Source organism: Notechis scutatus, chromosome 5 (genome assembly GCF_049901735.1).
Source record: "Notechis scutatus isolate UNSWTSFEM ecotype Mainland chromosome 5, rNotScu1.2, whole genome shotgun sequence".
Lineage (NCBI taxonomy): Eukaryota > Metazoa > Chordata > Lepidosauria > Squamata > Elapidae > Notechis > Notechis scutatus.
This window is the reverse complement of record NC_142013.1, coordinates 86,141,335-86,160,419: the sequence shown is the minus strand read 5'-3', so window position 1 is coordinate 86,160,419 and position 19,085 is coordinate 86,141,335. Positions and strand designations below refer to the sequence as shown.

The 19,085-nt window shown below is 39.6% G+C and overlaps 1 protein-coding gene across 2 annotated transcripts in view; it reads left to right on the top strand.

The window, feature by feature from the left end:
* The window catches only part of TMEM255B (transmembrane protein 255B), a 78,316-nt gene that overhangs the window by 22,757 nt on the left and 36,474 nt on the right, over positions 1-19,085 (top strand). The window contains exon 1 of one of the 2 annotated variants that reach the window (XM_087967242.1): positions 8,672-8,793. The exons of the other annotated variant lie outside the window; for it this stretch is intronic. Coding sequence (XP_087823368.1) covers positions 8,736-8,793 — 58 coding nt within the window. The 5' untranslated portion in view covers positions 8,672-8,735. Of the gene's footprint in view, positions 1-8,671; positions 8,794-19,085 lie in introns of those variants that run through there. 2 annotated transcript variants of the gene reach the window in all.

The following is a 19,085-nucleotide window of genomic DNA, read 5'->3' as shown; positions in this document are numbered from 1 at the left end:
CTTTATTATTTTTATAAATAACTCAAGGCAGCAAATACTTACAACGCTCCTTCTTCCTTTTATTTTCCCCACAACACAACCCTGTGAGGTGAGTTGCTTTGAGAGAGACTAACTGACCAAAAGTCACCTAGCTGGCTTGATCAGTGGTGGGATTCCATTTTTTTTACTACTGGTTCTGTGGGCGTGGCTTGGTGGGCGTGGCAAGGGAAGGATACTGTAAAATCTCCAGTCAGAGGTGGTATTTGCAGTTCTCTGAACTACTCTCCAGAACTGATCAGAACCTGCTGAATACCTGGGCTTGATGTATTCTGTATGTTTCTTTTTAATGACAGCATCAGACCTTATTTATGCTGATCAATGAGTGTAAAATTATTTGATTTTAGCATGTCTGATATTGTAGATACTACAATATCACTAGATTACATAGATTTTTGTACAGGTAGTCCTCAATTTATAGCAGTTCATTTAGTGACTGTTTGAAGTTTGAACAGCACTGAAAAAAAGTGACTTATGACCAGGGGTGGGATTCAAATTTTTTAACAACCGGTTCTGTGGGCGTGGCTTGGTTGGTGGGTGTGGCTTTGTGCTCATGTGACTGGGTGGATGTGGCTTGGTGGTCATGTTATTGGCTGGGCGTGGCCAACTCAATATCACCGAGGCACGCATCTCCTCGCCTGGCCTCCCATGACTGTGGGGATGCTGCAACAGTCGTAAGTGTGAAAAATGGTCATAAGTCACTTTTTTCCAATGCCATTGTAACTTTGAATGGTCACTCCACACAAGCAAAGTATCAGCAAAGGAGGGGGGGAAAAACTCCAGAGAAGTTCCTGAGACAGGAAGTCTAGTCCTGCCAAGAATGTAATAAGGGTTAACGGAGAGGCAGTTTCTGTAAGCAACACCAGAATGTTTCCTTCCTGCCTTCCTTACAGGATTAGGCCAGTAATTTCTTCTAACAACCGGTTCTCCGAACTGATTAGAATGTTAACAACCAGTTCTAGCGAATAGGTGCGAACTGGTAGAATCCCACCCCTGCTTATGACCATTTTCCACACTTATGACCATTGCAACATCTCCATGGTCATGTTATCAAAACTTGGCCACTTGGCAACTGACTCATATATATGATAGTTACAGTATCCTGGGGTCATATGTTCACCTTTTGAGATCTTCTGACAAGCAAAGTCAATGGGGAATCCAGATTTATTTAACGATCATGTTATTGAATTAATAACTGCAGTGATTCACCTGACAATTGTGGCAAGAAAAGTTGTAAACTGGAGCAAAATTCATTTAACAAATGTTTCACTTAGCAACAGAAATTTGTGGTCGTAAGTTGACCTACCTATACTACTTTATGATTATGATTATTTTCCATCAACTCAATATCAGTTCCTAGCAGCCACATAAATAGACTTTCTCTAGGTTGATGTCTTCAAACTGGCCCTTCAATTTATTTCAATGATGCACCCACTTAGTCCCATCCTTCCTGCTGCCGGTCATCATCTTTCCTTCCACCTTTCTAGCATCATAGATTTCTCAATGGCGCTCAATCTTTGCATTATGTGTCTGAAGTAGGATAATTTGAGTTTTGTCATTTGTGCTTCAAGTGCGAACTCTGAGTTGATGTGTTCAATGATCCATCAATTCATTCTTTTAGCTATTACTGCATTCTCAGATGTTTTCTCTAATATTCAAATGTTTTTATCCTGTTCTCAAATTGATCAGTGCTATAAAGGAAGGGTGATGCCTGCAACCAGTAGCCACTTTCAACAGCATCTGGATGAATCCCAAGATATCTACAAAAAGAATTGGAGTAGGCAAAATAGGATCTCTCCAGATAATAAAAACAATAAGAAGCAAGGCCCACATTTTTGTTTGCTTTTTTATTGATAGAAGCAGCAGAAAACCTGTAATATATTCATTTGAGACACACAATCAGCTACACATCTTTTCCCCAGTAAAAGTGGCCAACGGTCCTTCTTTTACAAATAGGTCTACCAAATTTCAAAGATCTTTGCATACATGATTATTCAGTGGTCTAGTGATCTTCCAGAATCAGTAGAGTGTAGCAGTATTTAAGGAGTCTTATAATCCCTGAATGCCATTTTGGCACTGTGGACAGATGCTTCTGTAGCCACCAGGTTGTGGTCTCTCCTGCAACTCAAGCTAAAATTGCCATCGAGGGCAGTGCCCAGTGATAGAAGAAAGAAGTGTGCCTGAAACAGACTCATCTAACCAACAGATGTTCAACAGATGCCAGCCACTCACTGTGGCATCACCAAAATTATGGATGAACCATTGTAGCTTATATATCAAGACTTGTATCTAAGAAAAACATTGGAAATACTGTACAGAACTGGAAAAGCTAAGTACAAATGTATTTATTTGTTTGTATATGGCCATACTGCATAATATTAGGCTGCTTCCACAGTGAGTAGAGGATGAGATAAAGCATACACTATGAAGACGTGTCCTATAGTGGGAGTTTTGTGATATGATCAGTGGGCTATGAGAATGAGTCCATAATATATCATTGAAGAATAGCCACAGTCTTCTTTAAGAGATGTTGCATCTAAATATCTGTATCAAAATTCTGGTGCTCAAATTCTTTTCTGAGATTTTCTCCTGCTATCTTAAAGCTGTAACATGTGTTCTAAACTCCTGCAATTTGAGCTTTGCTTATCCAGTTGTAAGAGAAAACAGAGCACAGTAAAATAAAATAAACTCTATTGAAACTAATTTAGGAAGGAAACAAGACATTTTTAATCATTTGATCAATAACTTGGTTATCATAGTAAGCTTTTATAATACGATGAAGACATTTTCTTCTTGGAAAAATATTTCTTATTACTTTATGATTTACAATGTAAGTAAAATGATAAACTATGATATTAAATATCTGTTCCAGAAGATGTATATTGTAGTGCAAACGTACATAGCATTATGTAATGTTATTCCAAAGAAAATATCCTGTTACATTCAGTGTAATTTACAAGTAGATAAGGGAATATGTGCTACTGAAAACTTCATTGAAACTCTATGGCAGGGGTGTCCAACCTTGGCAACTTTAAGACTTGTGGACTTCAACTCCCAGAATTTCTCAGCCAGCAAAGCTGGCTGAGGAATTCTGGGAGTTGAAGTCCACAAGTCTTAAAGTTGCCAAGGTTGGACACCCCTGCTCTATGGCAACTCATGCTGCCCGTTTCTATCAGCGAAAGAAAATGTTAAGGACTCATCATTATTCCAAATCTGGGCAGCACTAAAAGAAAACCTCTGGAGGTTTGTGTTGTTTTTGCTTTTAATTACAAATATTCTGGTAACTATTGCTACAAGCACAGCTGAAACATTCTACCCAAATTCTCCACCTTGTGTAAGATCTTTAGAGAAAACCAGCTCTTTACTCCATGGGTTGGAATGAATTTCACATATACATACATTTGAATTTCAAATGAACAGATAGTTTAGGTGAAAACATCACTCTGTTCTCTTGGAGCTGATAAAATCTATGATCTGATGTTGTATATATACAGAGATGAGAACGCAGAACAGGGAAATTGCCTGCTTCCCAGCTCCAAAGAAATTTTCTTGTAAGTTATTATCTTACACGTTTCTTCTCAAGGAAGACTAACCCAAGGTTTCTTCCAACATTTATGACCAATACAAAATCCTAGCAAAATCTCTAAGCACTCCATCTGCGTAGTTTTCATATTCTGTGATCATACCACGAGAAGAAAAATGCTATAGAAATATCTGGAGGTGAGAACAGCCCATTGAGCCTTCCTGCATTAATATTAGCTTTGATTACATGACCATAAACTTTCTTTCTCTTCCAAGGAGAAAGAAAGAAAGAAGTTATGGACTATTAGCCTTCTTTGCAGACAAAAAAGATGACCCCAAATCCTAGATTCTGTACTACCAACCAAGCAGTAGGAGCCGAGTCATTTGCATGTTCAAACAGGGGAAATGAACTCCTTAGACTAATATAACAATAGTAAAGATTTGCAACACAGTTTACACGAGAGTTGCATGAGAGTTTTCTCCCCCTCCCCTCAAAGAAAATTGGCTTGTTGAAGATTTTAATTTGAAAAAGGGGGAGTTCTGGAAGAAAAAAATAGAAACCTAGAAAACTGACTGCAGAAAAAGACATAGTGGCCCTTCCAGTCTGTCTTTTGAGTTTTGTTTGCTTTTGTTTTCTTTTTAATATATTAATTTCTTTTTAATTTAAAATAATAACAAATATTCCCAAAAGAGGAATTGGAGGTGGCAAGAACATTGCTCTATCTTATATGGAAATGTTTCAGGAACAAACTAGGACAAAACAACCCCTTTTCCTCTTCTCTAGAGTCATCATTCCTGCAAGCATGAGTTGCTCACAGCAGTTCTAATACAAGTTAGTGTGGGACAGTTATTGGCAAGTGCTGGATAGACAAAAAACACCTTTTGTTTTCCCTCTTCCAACTTGGGCCTTTCTGCCTTTATCTCCTTGAGCAGCCTGATCTGATTACGACTAGGACACCCTTCAGTCTTTGGTTACAGGCTTCACTTGTATATTGCTCTCTAGATTTAGATCTCAGAAATGGCTTGAGAGATAAAATTGCGACTGAACAAATTGTACAGAAAAGGCAAGCTTTTTAACCGTATGATTAAGATACATGCTACTAAAATACCAAGGAGAAATGAAAGGGCAGGAGTAATTCAATTTTTAAATCATTGGCAGAATGTCTTTATTTAACCCGCAAAAGAAAAAAAAGAAAAAAAGGTCTTATAAATCCACATTATATGAGCGATAAATGGAATGGCTCTAATTCTTTATAAAGCTGTCTATTACTCTACTCAGTTCCATTTTAAGTGGGGATGCTAAGATGGCTAGAGTCACCTTTGTAATTTTAGTGGTATTCAAAGTCTGCTTTGGCCTCAGTCTACGCATGTCATGCCATAGGCCTTCTCAAATGTATATCGAAGTCCAGCAATTCGCCTTACTCTGGATCAGACCAATTCTTGATTCTGACTGGCTGGAATTCTCTAATTTTTTAACCCGATGGACAAACTAGGAATTGCTCCTGGGGTCTTCTGCATCCAAAGCATGTTCTAGATCACCGAGCCACAGCGGTCTACCGTGTTTCATCTACACATGTCTGAACATAGTTCTATACATACAACTACAAATTAATTCATGGGGACTTAATATACAAAGCCATCTTAGCTTTTTTCCTCTTTATTGGTGTCATATGAGTGGCCACCTTTTATTCTGCTATTGATTATAGCAGAATAGAAAATGCCTAATGAGCTCTTCTCACACGTGGACTAGTTACCTGTTTGGATGTCAAAGTATTATATGTATTAGGGCTGTGCAACACTTCATTCTCCAAAAGGTGTTCCCGAGCATGTCCGTGAGCAAGCATAACACCTGTGTGAAGCACCTCAGAGTAACTTTTTAAAAAATTCTATCCCCCCGAAGCTGTTTGGATAGTGTGGCAAATTGCACTGTGGAAGATAGTTAAGGAGAAATAGTAAGACTGTATGTACATTGAGAGGTGATGACATAAAGGATTTACAGTTGGATTCCTTCCTTCCTAGTAGATATTATGTGCTAAGAGACATCTAGAGAGGTCAGTTATAAACACTTCATGGATGAGTGTAGCCTTTAGAACATATTGTATACTACATAACCCATCCAATTAGTGTCTTTTATGTGCTTTTCTCCAAAATGTCACCAGAAATTTGCTCTGTCTATATAGTAGTGTCCACTTTGTTGCCTTAATGAAGCCATTGTTGTCCTAACACTTAAGGTCCATGGATTTCAGGATTTCCCAGACATTGGGAGAAATGTCCACCAATGTGGACTAATGTGATGGGCACCTCCCAGGTACGAAGGACAGGCCTTTCCTTCATGTTTGACGGGAAACGTATACTCTCATCGTAGGTTACCAGCAATACCTGGTCTGTGGTTCTGGATACCGCCCTATATTTCCAAAAGAATGGGAACACCCCCTACAGATCTCTAGTAATAGAAGGTTAATTGTAGTAATTTCCTGACCCTAGAAGCTTTCAATAATATAATTCAATTTAATAGCAATTTGAAAGAAAGAAAAAGAATGAAAAAAAGGAAGGAGGGAGGGAGGGAGGGAGGGAAGGAAGGAAGGAAGGAAGGAAGGAAGGAAGGAAGGAAGGAAAGAAGGAAGGAAGGAAGGAAGGAAGGAAGGAAGGAAGGAAGGAAGGAAGGAAGGCATTCAACTTTCTTATTAATGATTCCTTCACTTGGCTGCTGTGCAAATACACCCAATGTTTATCTTGAATGTTTTAAGAAATGAAGCTGTACTACCAATCATTTTTAGAATGAAAAGCGATATTTAACTCTCAATTAAAATTCAGCACCTTGGAATTAAATCCCTTTCCATTATTAAACCAAAGGAAATACCAATAGCTCTCTATGCCAGTTCAACCTGATCTTTTAACCTGGTTTGTTTTCTTCAAAAGCTTCCATTCTAGCCATTTTCACCAGGTCCAGAACATGGGGGAAAAAATTCTTAAGGAAGTTTCAGCTTTCTTTTTGCCTCAAGCATGCCCAGCTGGCTTTGTAAAGCGAGACAGTGGCTCATATTTTCAGACTATAGACATTTGCCTAGAATAGATAGAAGAATATGCTTCCTGTGGATGATTTGAGTCTTATCAATACCTCCAATCCTTGACTTAGAGCCAGTTTGGTGCAATGGCTAAGGTACCAGGCTAGAAACCAGAAGACCATGAATTCTAGTCCTGCCTTAAGCATGAAGCCAACTGCATGACTTTAGGCCAGGGGTCCCCAACCGCCGGTCCGCGGACCGGTACCGGGCCGCGGAACAAGCCTTACCGGGCCGCTGGTTGCTGGGCGCCGCCATCTTTTTTTGGTAAAAAAAGCAATTTTTCGTCAAAAAAGATGGCGGCGCCAGCGCTTCCGGTGAGCTTTTCCGGGTAGAAAGCCGGAAAAGCCGAAAAAGCTCACCGGAAAAAGCTCACCGGAAGCGCTGGCGCCGCCATTTTTTTTGACGAAAAATCACTTCCGGTGACGTCACCGAAAGTGATTTTTCGTCAAAAAAAGATGGCGGTGCCCAGCTGACGCCGGAACCGGGCCGCGGCGCCCAGCTGACGCTGGAACCGGGCCGCGGCGTCGAAAAGGTTGGGGATCCCTGCTTTAGGCCATTCCTGCTCTCTCTGTAGCAGGGGTCGCCAACCTTTTGGACCTCAGGGATCACCAAACTCATTATTTTAAATCCTGCGAACCAGAGACCCTGGGAAAATCCCCAAAAAAGTCTGCAGGAAAATTCCCCCACTCCGTTTTCCTCCCAATCGATCTTTCTTTATTTGGGATTGCAGGATACCATCTCCAGCTCCGTTCTCAGGGGGAGAGAGAGACTTTTGGCTTCATGCAAGGAAAGCAGCAGAAGCAGCAGAAGTCTTTCTTCCTCTTCCCCTAACTCTGCCAGAAATGAGTCTTTGTGAGACTTATCGCACCAGCACAGCCTCTTGGATCAGGATGCCTTGCAGGTCCCAAAGACTCATTTCTGGTGGAATTTGGGGGAGAGGAAGAAAGACTTTTGCTGCTTTCCTTGCGTGCAGCCAAAAGCAGAAGAAGAAAGAAGTGGAAAGAAGCAGGCTGGTGGCCAGGCAAGGTGCATGGGGCATGTTCCCCCCTCCGCCCTTTCCCCCCTTCCCTCACTACCTCATGTTGTTCGCAATGCATGCGATGCAAGCCTTGTGTGTTCCTGCAGACTATGTGGGTAGGACAGCCTTGTGTTCCCATGCAATCTGGATTAATTGCTTTGGGGGGTGCTTTGGGGGTGATATTTCTCTGCGGACCACCAAAATTTACTCGCAGACCACCCATCCCGGCCCACTGGTTGGCAACCACTGCTCTGTAGGCATCCTAGGAAGAAGGCAAGGGCAAACCCCTTCAGAAATGTTTGCCAAGAATATTACAAGGATTTGTCCAGTCAACTGCCAGGAGTCAACCCTGATTCCAATGCACAGAGAGAAAGAGACACAAATCACTCCCTGGCTGAGAAGATGGCAAATATAAACTTTTGTCCAAAGGGTTAGTAGAAAGTTGCCACTCCTGAAGTTTTTTGGGTAGGAGAGTCACCCATATGCCAAAACAAGCATTGATGGGCGCAGGCTGATCCCTTCAGAGAAAGAAGGTCAGGTGTTGAAATGAAGATGCTGTGCTGGTAAAGGTATTTTCTTGAAATCAGGGGCTGCTGCCCAGATCAAGGATTCTCATGGGGGAGCTGGTCTGTTCTGTTCTGTCTTGTTTCGGATGGCTTTTAAAGTGTTAAGGATTTGACAAAAGTGTAATAATGAAAGGATTAGCCCCTTAAATCTCCCGGTTTTTCCCCCCTATAACCCTTTTCTCTGCTTCTGGCGTTAATTGTAGCTTGCAGCCCCTTCCCGCTTTTTACACACACACACCGCTCCATCCTTGCACCTGTCGGAAGGCAGAAGGGGCTGCCTTGGTTTCAGGGCGAGAGCAGATGCTCCTCTTCCTGCTGCCCGACGCCGGAGCGGAGCCTCTGCCCCGAAGAGGTCGGGGTCGCCCTTCGGTCACCTCGAAAGGCCACCTTCGCTCCTCCCTCGGGCTCCGGCGGCGCCTCCTCTGTCCTGCCTCCTGCGACTCCCGCCTTATCTTCGCAGGACCGCTCGGTCGATGCCCCGGGACGGGCTCTGCATCCTGCCGGCCGGGTCCCACCGTCGCTGGGCGGATGCAGCCTTCCGTTGCCCCTGCCTCTACCGAGCCTTTAGCCATGCTGGACCCTGCAGGTAAGTTGGAGACTGGCCGAGCCCGGGTTGTGTGTGTGTGTGTCATTTCCTCGCCGGTTTGAGGTTTCGGGGCGCCACCTCAGATGGAGGGGTTGTGGCTTCTGACGGGCCAAACGGTTTAAGGGGCGAGGGCGTTAGTGTGCGGAGTTGTTTCCTTCTGGGGTCACTCTTACACCCCCGTGGACTCTCCCCTCCTCCTCACCTCGCCTCCCCCTGAGCTAGCTACAGTCCAGAAAGTATTCAAGGACGCTCTCGGGTTCTTTCCACCCCACAGCCCCCCCGAAACGAATTCACATGACCACGAGATACGTGTTCAGAAGGTGAGCGACAAGTGGGACCTTAATTCACTTTAACTTGCAAGTATTTGCAGACAGGCTATTGCCAATAGTAAGGCTGCACTTTACATTGCGTTTCATTTTCAAGTAAACATTCTTATAAAAGGAAGTCTCATAAATCCCCCCCATTAATATCATACACCTTCCAAAAATATGGTTTTATTATTGTTCCCATCTCAATTATTTCAGTATCCAGTGATTTCATAACTTTTGGAGTTGTTCAGTGTTTGAGAAGTCTCGCTCCCCTGTCAGAGATATATATGCCTCTTCTATTCAAAGATCATGACACCAGAGTGTAAGTTCTGTTATGAAAAGCCAGCACTGTACATAAACCTCATCTCAAAATATGTATATAAAGAAAAATATATCATCATAGTTCATTCCTTGTGGTCCTCCTGCAGTTTCTGATGTCAGCTGCTTAGATGGTTAAAGAAATACAAGTATTTTCTAAAAATGTCTAGACATTGTGAAGAAACCTTGTTGGTTATTATGAGCAATCAGTATTTTGTATGATAAATTTGGGGAAGCTAGCTATTATAATAGCTTTCAAGCGAAGGTTTGCAATACTTAGGGATTTTGCTTCTTTGCCATTTCATTAGTCAAAGTATTCATTCTTTATTGAATATTGTGAAATGGTTAAACGCCTGATAATTTAAGAAAAAAAATATTCTGATCAGGTTTGAAAAACTTCCAGATTTCAGGAAACTTTTACAATAAAAGCATAGTTCATATTTTTTACTCATGATGATTGTCTGTCCATCCGTCTGTCTGTCTGTCTGTCTGTCTGTCTGTCTATCACCCATCTATCATTTATATATCTGCCTGTCTACCTCTCTTTCTGTCTGTTTATTTCATCTCTCAGTTACGGAGGAGCTCAATGGCTATAGCTAAGACTGACCATTCATTATCAGAAAAAGAATTCATTGGAAGAGCAATGAATCCACCTCTATCCAGCTGCAGCTCCCTATATAGCAAATGGTGTCCACTTATCGAAACTTAGATGAAGCCCCAGACATATATTTAAGAGAAGTGCATAGCATTCAAATAAAAAGAATGGGAATTAGCCTTTTGAGTCAAATGTCAGCTATCTATGGATAGAGGCACAATGGCTTAGTGGTTTCATGGCTAACATTGTGTGGTGGGATGAGCTCCCATCATTCACTTCAGATTCTGTCCACCTAACAGTTCGATAGCATGTTGTATGCGAGTAGATAAATAGGTACCACTTCAGTGGGGAGATGAGTTGGTGCACCATGCAGGCAGTCATATTCATTCAGGCTCTGAACCTTCCCAGTTGTGGTGCCCATTTGCAAGATGGCTTTGAGGAGGGAGGAGCCTTGGATGCTGCTTCTGCAGAAAGAGCTGCTTATCTTTCTTTCTGGTGCGAAGTCAGCTCGCCCCTTTATGGCGCACCTTTGGAAGTGTGGAAGCATTTTCTACGGCAGAGCTAGTAATTTGGCAAACTACTACTCTGCAATAGCTTTGTCCTCTCCTGGCTAATGTATCAATGCCACACAATATACAGACATCTGGCTCACAACATGGCTGACATCAGTATTGTGGAAAAGAAAAAAGTCTGGTGCATTGATAATTGCAATACCAGGTGATGCACAAATTGAAGAGAAATGTCTAGAAAAAAATAACAAAATATCGTGATTTGCAGATTGAAGTTGAGCAATTATGGAGGAAGAAATCAATGCTTGTATCAATAGTAATAGGGGCCCTTGGAATAATACCCAAAGGGCTGCTTAGATATATGGAAAAGCTGCCTGTATTCTCAGATGCTGCCTTAACAGCTCTTAGGTTCTTGGTTAGGACTTGAATTGTTAAATTTTTACTAGTCCCAGATTGGTGAATTGTGAATCGAATTGAAGATTAAATCTTTAAGAATAGTATAATAATACCTAAGGATGTTGTATGATGAATTTCATATATCAATGTCAGAACTACGTAGCAACAAGCAGGACTGGAAATGAACTAAGGAAAAACGTTTCTTAGCTCTGTTTTAAATTAATTGAGCAAAAAATAAAATGATAGAACCAGAATTCTTATTAGGACTTCTGTTTACAAATAACACACACACACACACACACACACACACACATACACACACATTGTAACATCTAACAGACTTCCACACTTTTGCTGGAGGAAAGATAGCCTCTTCTTGCTGCTGGAAACGAAAGCCAGGTTGTGCCTGAGCAGTGTTTACACAATAATTTCAATCTTCTAAATTCACTCACACCACTGAGTACAAATCACAGGAAGGAAGCACATTATTTTCTAGACAGAGTGGTGTTTTCAGTAGAAAGAATAAGAAATCACAATATTAAGAATTTCAGTATGATGTAACCAATAAATATTTGAACCTTGTGCAAAATGCATCTTGCTATTTGTTTAGTATTATCTCATACTACAGTATGTAGAAAGTGTATTTCTAGCAGGAAAAGAATCAGTAGGCAGTTCAGAATTATTTACTTTTTAGAAAGAAAAACATAACCCAGCTATAGTTAACAACTTTAAAGCCCATTTATAAGGAGTAAAGCTTCTTCATTTTTTTTTCAATTGGAATTTCAAATAGATATAAGTGGTTTTCAACTGACAACTGTCACGAAGCCTGCCCATTACTGTCATACACTGTTACACAAAGTGGGTCACCAATAAGACCAGCCTGATTTTAAAACCTTTTGTGTGGTGGGCATTAAACAAACCCACTGTTCAGTATGAGATAGTTCTGCTAAACTAGTTTTCAGCAAAAACGTGACCGTGGACACTGCAAACAACTGTAAATGTGAGCTGTTTGGCAACTGTCCAAAATGTGATCACATGACTGTAGGGGGGGCAGTGGCCATTGGAATTTTAGAACCAGGTCATAAATACCCCGGGGAGGTCCATCGTAACTTCAAACAGTCACTACCTGCACTTAGATCCTGCTGTATGATTTTCCTTTGATTTGTAGAATAAAATAATCTTCCCAAAAGATCATGTGGACTAGTTTATTTACTTAAATTGCTCCAGGTTTAGTGAAATCCTACTTTCTTATTACTGTGTTAGATAGCAATGAAATAATATGACCCACAATGTCTAACATTATGAGAATCTAAAAGAGAAAAAAAACCAGACATAAAATATTCTGTTTTGGAATATAAAGTTTCTCTTTGGAACACCTCCAGTTAAATTGAATCTTCAGTCATATAATCTTTGTATAATTATAATTGTACTGACAATAATGGAATTTCCTCCTAAATTACCTTAATTTTGAAATTAGGCATATGGAAATAGATACCAATGGTTTTCAGAGAACATATTTCCAATAAAGTATGCTTTAAAATGGAGCATTATTTTGCTTGCAAGAGGGAGAAATGTGAGAAGAATTAGAAAGCAATTAATGCAGAGTTGCACTATATGTAAAATTATGATTTTTTTTGTTTCATAATATGTTAGATTTAAAGATTTATAGGTGGCAGTATATGCAGGGGTGGGATTCAAATTTCTTAACAACTGGTTCTGTGGGCATGGCCTAATTTGTGGGTGTAGCTTGGTGGTCATGTGACTGGGTGGGTGTGGCTTGTATGTAAATATTCTAAATATTTATGTAAATATTGAATTTTTTATTTAAAAAAGCAACTTTTACCCAAAATCAGGCAAAACAGGTAGGCAGATTGAGTTGCTCACAGAATCACAGATTCACTTAGAGATCTACCATTCTGCAATCTGCTACCTGAGTCTGCACTGAAAAATAGAAACTTCAGTCAGCTCTGCTTTTAGATTAGCTAGAAATCAAGAAATCCAATGATTTCCTGCTTTCTAGCTAATCTAAATCTCCCGGCAGAGCTGATAGTCGGAACAGCTGATGGTTAGAAAATGAAAGGAAAAATAGCAACTTACCAAAAATTAGGCTAACGCAGACAAGTTGGATGGTGCACAAACCAGGTAAAGAGTGAGTGGGTGGGGCGGGGCGTGGTGGGGCAGGGCCAGCTAGTGGTGCGATTTGCCGATTCTCCAAACTAAGCAGAATCATAACAACTGGTTCTATAGAACCAGACCGACCAGGTAGAATCCCACCCCTGAGCATATGGTCAACTTAGGTTAACACCTAGCCAATGTCAGATGTGGTTGGTACTTAGATGGGAAATTGCCCAGAAATTAAAAAAAAGAAAAGAAAAAAGCAATGGCAAACCATTTTGGACTCTTGCCAATAAGTCTACATTGACATATCTATGAAGTCACCAGGAGTCAAGAACTTATTTTTAACATTCTTTTATAGTATAGGTAGTCCTTGACTTACAATCACAATTGAGCCCAAAATTTCTGTTGCTAAGTGAGACAGCTAAGTGAACTTTGCCCGATTTTGTGATCTTTCTTGCCATAATTGTTAAGTGAATCACTGCAGTTATTAAATTAACAACACATTTGTTAAGTGAATCTGGTTTCCCCGTTAACTTTGCTTGATAGAAGGTTGCAAAACATGATCACATGACCCCAGAACTGCAACCATCATAAATATGAGTCAGTTGCCAAACATTTGAATTTTGATCATGGGATCTGCTGCTGCAACGGTGTGTGAAAAATGGTCATAAGTCACTTTTTTTTGCTCTTGTAATTTCGAATGGTCACTAAATGAACTGTTGTAAATCAAGGACTACCTGTAATCCCACAATACCATTTGGATAATGTGGTTGACATTTTTCCCTCAATGATACTGATATTGCTTTTTAGAAATAATAAGATTAGTAAAAATGAATAGAAAATGTACCTCAAATTCAATTTTCCTTATTCATGTCTGATTCGTGGAGAACTAACAATCTCCCTGTTTCTAGCCTGGTGTCTTAACCACCTCACAAAACCAGCTCTTTGTGGCTTTCTGAATGTTCATTGTAGATAATATAATGTATTTTTGCAAAATAAAGTGTCTTGATTACTTTATTGTGTAGTGGTTACTGAATTAACACTATGTCTGTTACAAAAGAAAAAAATATCTTTAACATGAAATACTCTTTCTGTGAAAGTCATTTCTCTTTAGTCATTAAAAATATAGACATTATTTGAACACTGTTATTTTAAACCATTATTCAACCATTTTATTAGTCAAACAATGGACCCCAAAGCAATATAATCATAGCAACAAACTCAAATCCTTGTTCTTTTACCTTAAAATTCAAGAAGCAAAGAGACGGCATATGCAAGAGACGATTCTATTGCGTACATTCTTAGTCAACCAAGAGCTCACATTTATAGAGATTATTGAATTGAGGTTTGAAGCAAAACCTGGTTATTAGTTTCTGCCCTTTGGATAAGTTGAGCATTTAATTAGAGGAAGCAATTGTTAAAAGGAGATCTCGTATCTCTTTTTAGCATGTTAGCCATCACATTTCATTTACCTTTGTTAAAATAAAGGCAGCTTTAAACAATCTACAGACAATAAAGAAGCAAAATATGATGGTAATTAATAATTTGCTAACTTAGAAAATTCAGACGACATGACTTTTTTACCACCAAATATTTGTTATTTAATGTGTAATATTGGTAAAAACAAAATTGTTTTAAAAACTTTATTGCCCAATTGTACCATTAGCGATTAAGCACCACTATTTTCAATGGAATTGAGTTTGATAGGGTTATGGCCTACTGTATACATGGCCTACTGTCTGTATTTCATAAAGTGTATTTTCTGTGTTTTATGTTTTTTGCACATTTGTTCAGGTTTACTCAAAAGAGATGATTTGCCATGAAAATGTTTTCATGACCTACAACATTCTCTTATTTGTTAATTTGTGTTGTGGTCTCTTCTTTGTTAATTTGTGTTGAAAATTAGGATCTGAATCTGATATGAAAATATATGTTTGAACTGGCATGTCAAACTTTGCTGCTTACTCTATCTCTATAGCAGTCTCTGGTACTGCAGCACTTAGAATGTAAGCATAAATTAACAAAGAAAAATAGAAGAAGCTGAATATCGTGGCACTTTAAGCTTTGCTCAAGCTCCTTTTGGAGAAGTTGGGGTCTTGAGCAAAGAATGTTTGGCTTGTTTTGTTGCAAACTTTATCACTGAGTTTTAATTGGTTTTAATTACTTTTTAATTGTGCTTGAATTTGGTGTGGGTGTCTGTATTTTGTTTTGTTTCTGCCTCATTGAGTGCTTTCTGTTGGCTCAAAGATAAGATATAAAGGGCAGCATTCAGAGATCTAAATTCAATAGGAGCCCTTGTTTGAAGATGTGTTCCTATAGCAGAGTGCAGAAAAAATGATACGTTGCGTAATTAAAAAGCACAACATCCAGGGCCGTCTTAACAGCATTATGGGCCCTGGGCAAAGCAATGTACTGAGGGCCCCTATGACAACTCCTCACAGGAATAAAAATGTAAATGGTCAGTTAAAATTAAACTTATATTTATTTTATTGGCACTTCCAACAAAATCGGTGTTGAAACAGTAAAAACATGCTGTGCAGCAATATGTTGCTGTATTTATATGATACAAGATGCATTGAAGGGCTAACATACACAGATTAGTATGGGCCCACGGGCAAGTGCCCATCAAGACCATGTGTTAAAACAGCCCTGACAACATCCCATTAACATAGGAGCTCAAAATATAGTTGTCTTGGATGCATAGTATGAGCTTAGCCCAACTGTCGGTGAATGTTAGCAGACATTCATTATACTTAAAGTGCTAGATTGATCAAGAAATATATGAGGATAGAAAATTCTCCCTCTGTCTAAGCTACATCTTGAATAGGAGGAAAAAAGAAGGCAGAAAGATTTTGTCTCTTATACATGAAGACTCATTGAAATAGCAATTAGCCAGGTAAGGTAAGCTTCACCTTATCCAGGGCTGTCACAAGGAAGAGTCCAGAATAGCAGCCACAGCCATGTGATTGAAACATCACCCATTAAAAAAATGGCTATGTCTTTTATTGCATGCTGTGGCTGCCATCTTGAGTTTTTTCAGCCTCACTTTGTGTTCACCTGTCTCTCCATTTCCATCAACTCAGAGGTGCAAAAAGAGGAACAGGTCATCAAAGTGCATCAACAAAAAGAAAGGGAAGTTCTGGTCAACCTTTTTTTAAAATTATCTCCTCCCCGTTATTTCCCAGCCCCCCTTCCCTGCAAGGAAAAGTGCCCAACTTGCAAACGCAGGGAATCTGGAGCCAGTAAATTGTCCAGAAAGAAGAGATTAGGTACATCCTGCTCATACTTGTCTCCAGTGGCTTTGAAGCATGACACTTAACTGGGTGTACTGTACACTTTTACCTTAATTTATGACATTTCCTATCCTTTCCTATGAAGCATAGGAGTGTACTGGTTGCCTAAATCTCTGTCTATTTATTGCATTTGTTGGATGAATATGATGTGGGCTTCCTATATGGAAGCAATTCTGCATAAAAGTTCCTCTTGTGTGAAATAACCTCGAGCATCAGGAATATCACAATTCAGTTTCAATTTTTTTTTCTACACACATGAATACAAATCAAGCATGAAATCACCTGGATTTGCATAGACATCTGTTGGGAAGAGGGTGTCAGATTGTCAAAAGCAACATTGTTATGTTGTGACGAAAGCTTTGTCTCTTTGCTATGGATGGGCAATTTTGCATAACCCCCAAAGGAGGAAACTTGCAGATAGACCTGGCACCATTACCATGCACTGCAGATTGTGTTTGCCTTGCCTTTCTTTTCTTTGGGGTTTGTTTTCCTGTTATAAATAGAGATTTAGATCTTATCCCACTTTTGAGCGGGGGGAAAAAATCACAAAAAAGACTTGCAGTCAAAGCAATTCAGAAATGATAAGAAGAGGAACGTGCATCTGGGCTCATACTGTACAAGAAGAAAGCTACAGACAGGTGCTGGATATACTTTAGTGGTACATTTATCCATAGTAAGCGATCAGCCTATGGGAAATCAATACTAGTAAGGTATCAATGCAAATATATAATAAAACCTGAACTATTTCCATTCCAAGAAATCCATTGATTTATTGCAAAAGTTGATTGGGAATAAACAGGCCATTGATTATTTAACTCATCACCATAGAATGAACCATCTTTTCTTTCCATATCTTTCAAAATTAGCAACAATGAGCAACAATTCATCACAACCTGTGATAGTTGATCTTTTGCTTATTTTGGGGAACTTGCAAACATACTTGTTTTATCATCATATAAAGCCAGTCTTGTGAACTATAATGGAATGAGAATCTTCATGGATATAACCAGAATATGAATGTGGTAATTTGCAGGGCAGAGTATTGATCTAGGACAGGAGTGTCAAGCTCAATTTTATTGAGGGACACATCATTGGTGTGGCCAGAGTGGGTGTGGCCAGCTCGATGTCACTCATATTTGGGGCACCTGTGGTGGCCCGTGTGCTCTGCCAGCGAAAACAGGCTCCCGAGCTCCGTTTCCAGCTGCGATGGCCTCCTGCAACCCTCCATTTTCGCTGGCAGAGGGTTGCAGGAAGCTGTCACAGCCGGAAATGGAGCTCGGGAGCCCATTTTCTCTGGCAGAGGCACTGTGGGCCAGTCCCTCACTGTTTTTAGGGTGGCCTTGCAGGCCAGATCTAAGCACCCCATGGGACAGATCTGGCCCGTGGGCCTTGAGTTTGACACCCTTGATCTAGGAAAAGGAAAGGTCAGCTTTTGTTTTTCCGCATGGTTATTTTATCTTTAATGTGTGAAGGATTTCACCTGAAATCTGAAGAATTTTTTTTGCTTCAAAATTCAGCTTCAGTTTTCTCAGACTTTTGAAGAAAATGCCAACTTTTGGTAATAGCATTAATTGAAAATCTTGTATAAGAGGAAGCATGCTAAAAGTTTCTAAGTTTCTAAGGAGAATATAACAACTTTTGTTTATCACCAGAATTCCTGCATCTCCTTATGTGAAATGCTACTTTTGTAAGAGCCAAACTAAATATCCAATGTAAATGCAGGCAGTAATTTTCTGGTAGTATTTACATAGAAAGGGAAACCAGCTTGGAAAAGGATATTTATAATAGGAAAGCAGCAGTGGGTAGGCCGTTAGCCTTTCTTAAGTTCCTTTCAATCTCTCAAATAACCTAAACTAACGTAATAATGGTTTTATTATTTAGACATATGTGGATTTCTAACATTTTACATAGTTTTAATGACAAACAAAGAGGGTTTAAAGACCTCCCCAGCTATAATTTTGTTTAATCTGCCACTCCAGCTGCCCCCCCACCCAGTTTTAAAGAAATAATGAAGACAAATTTAATCTGTACACCCGGATATAATGCTTAAATGGCTTCCTTTCACACTCTAAATGCTAATACTCTGATAATAAGTATTTGCAACACAATATTTTCTGTTTATTGAGAAGTAAGTCCTAGTGACACAGTGGGTCCTTTTTTCCAAAGAAAGTTTGCATAAGGTTGCAAGTTTAAAATGACAAAATGTCAAATATTGTTATTTTTTAAAATGTATTCCTTTCTAATGGTTCTTAACAATTAAAACTATGTTTGCCTCAAGAGTCTGCATTATTAATTCACTTATATATAACCTGTGAATCATGCTTTACTCTCCATCCAACTATCTTGGGTTTTCTGTGCATCATCATATTTTAATTATTGCCAAACTAAAAGAATTTTGGGAAAAAATATGTAAAGAGTGCATCTGTCCATCAAGACTCTGTCTATTTATCTAGCAGTAGAATAATTCTCAACAAACTGGACAAGATGGGACTAAATTTCCTGGGGAGGAAGGAACCAGCAATAGAAAACTGACTTTGAAAATGAGCAGGTTTAAGACTTGGCAAAGAAACCCATTTGCCCAATACATCCATATGGAAGACATACCTGGGTAGTGGATGCTAGTGGGTGCCTAGCAGCCATTCAAACTTTCAAAGTTATGACAGACACCACCAGCCCCAGAAATTGCCTACAACCCTGTACTGGAGTGCCATTGGCAACACACATGCACATACACACAAAGTCACAGAACCACATT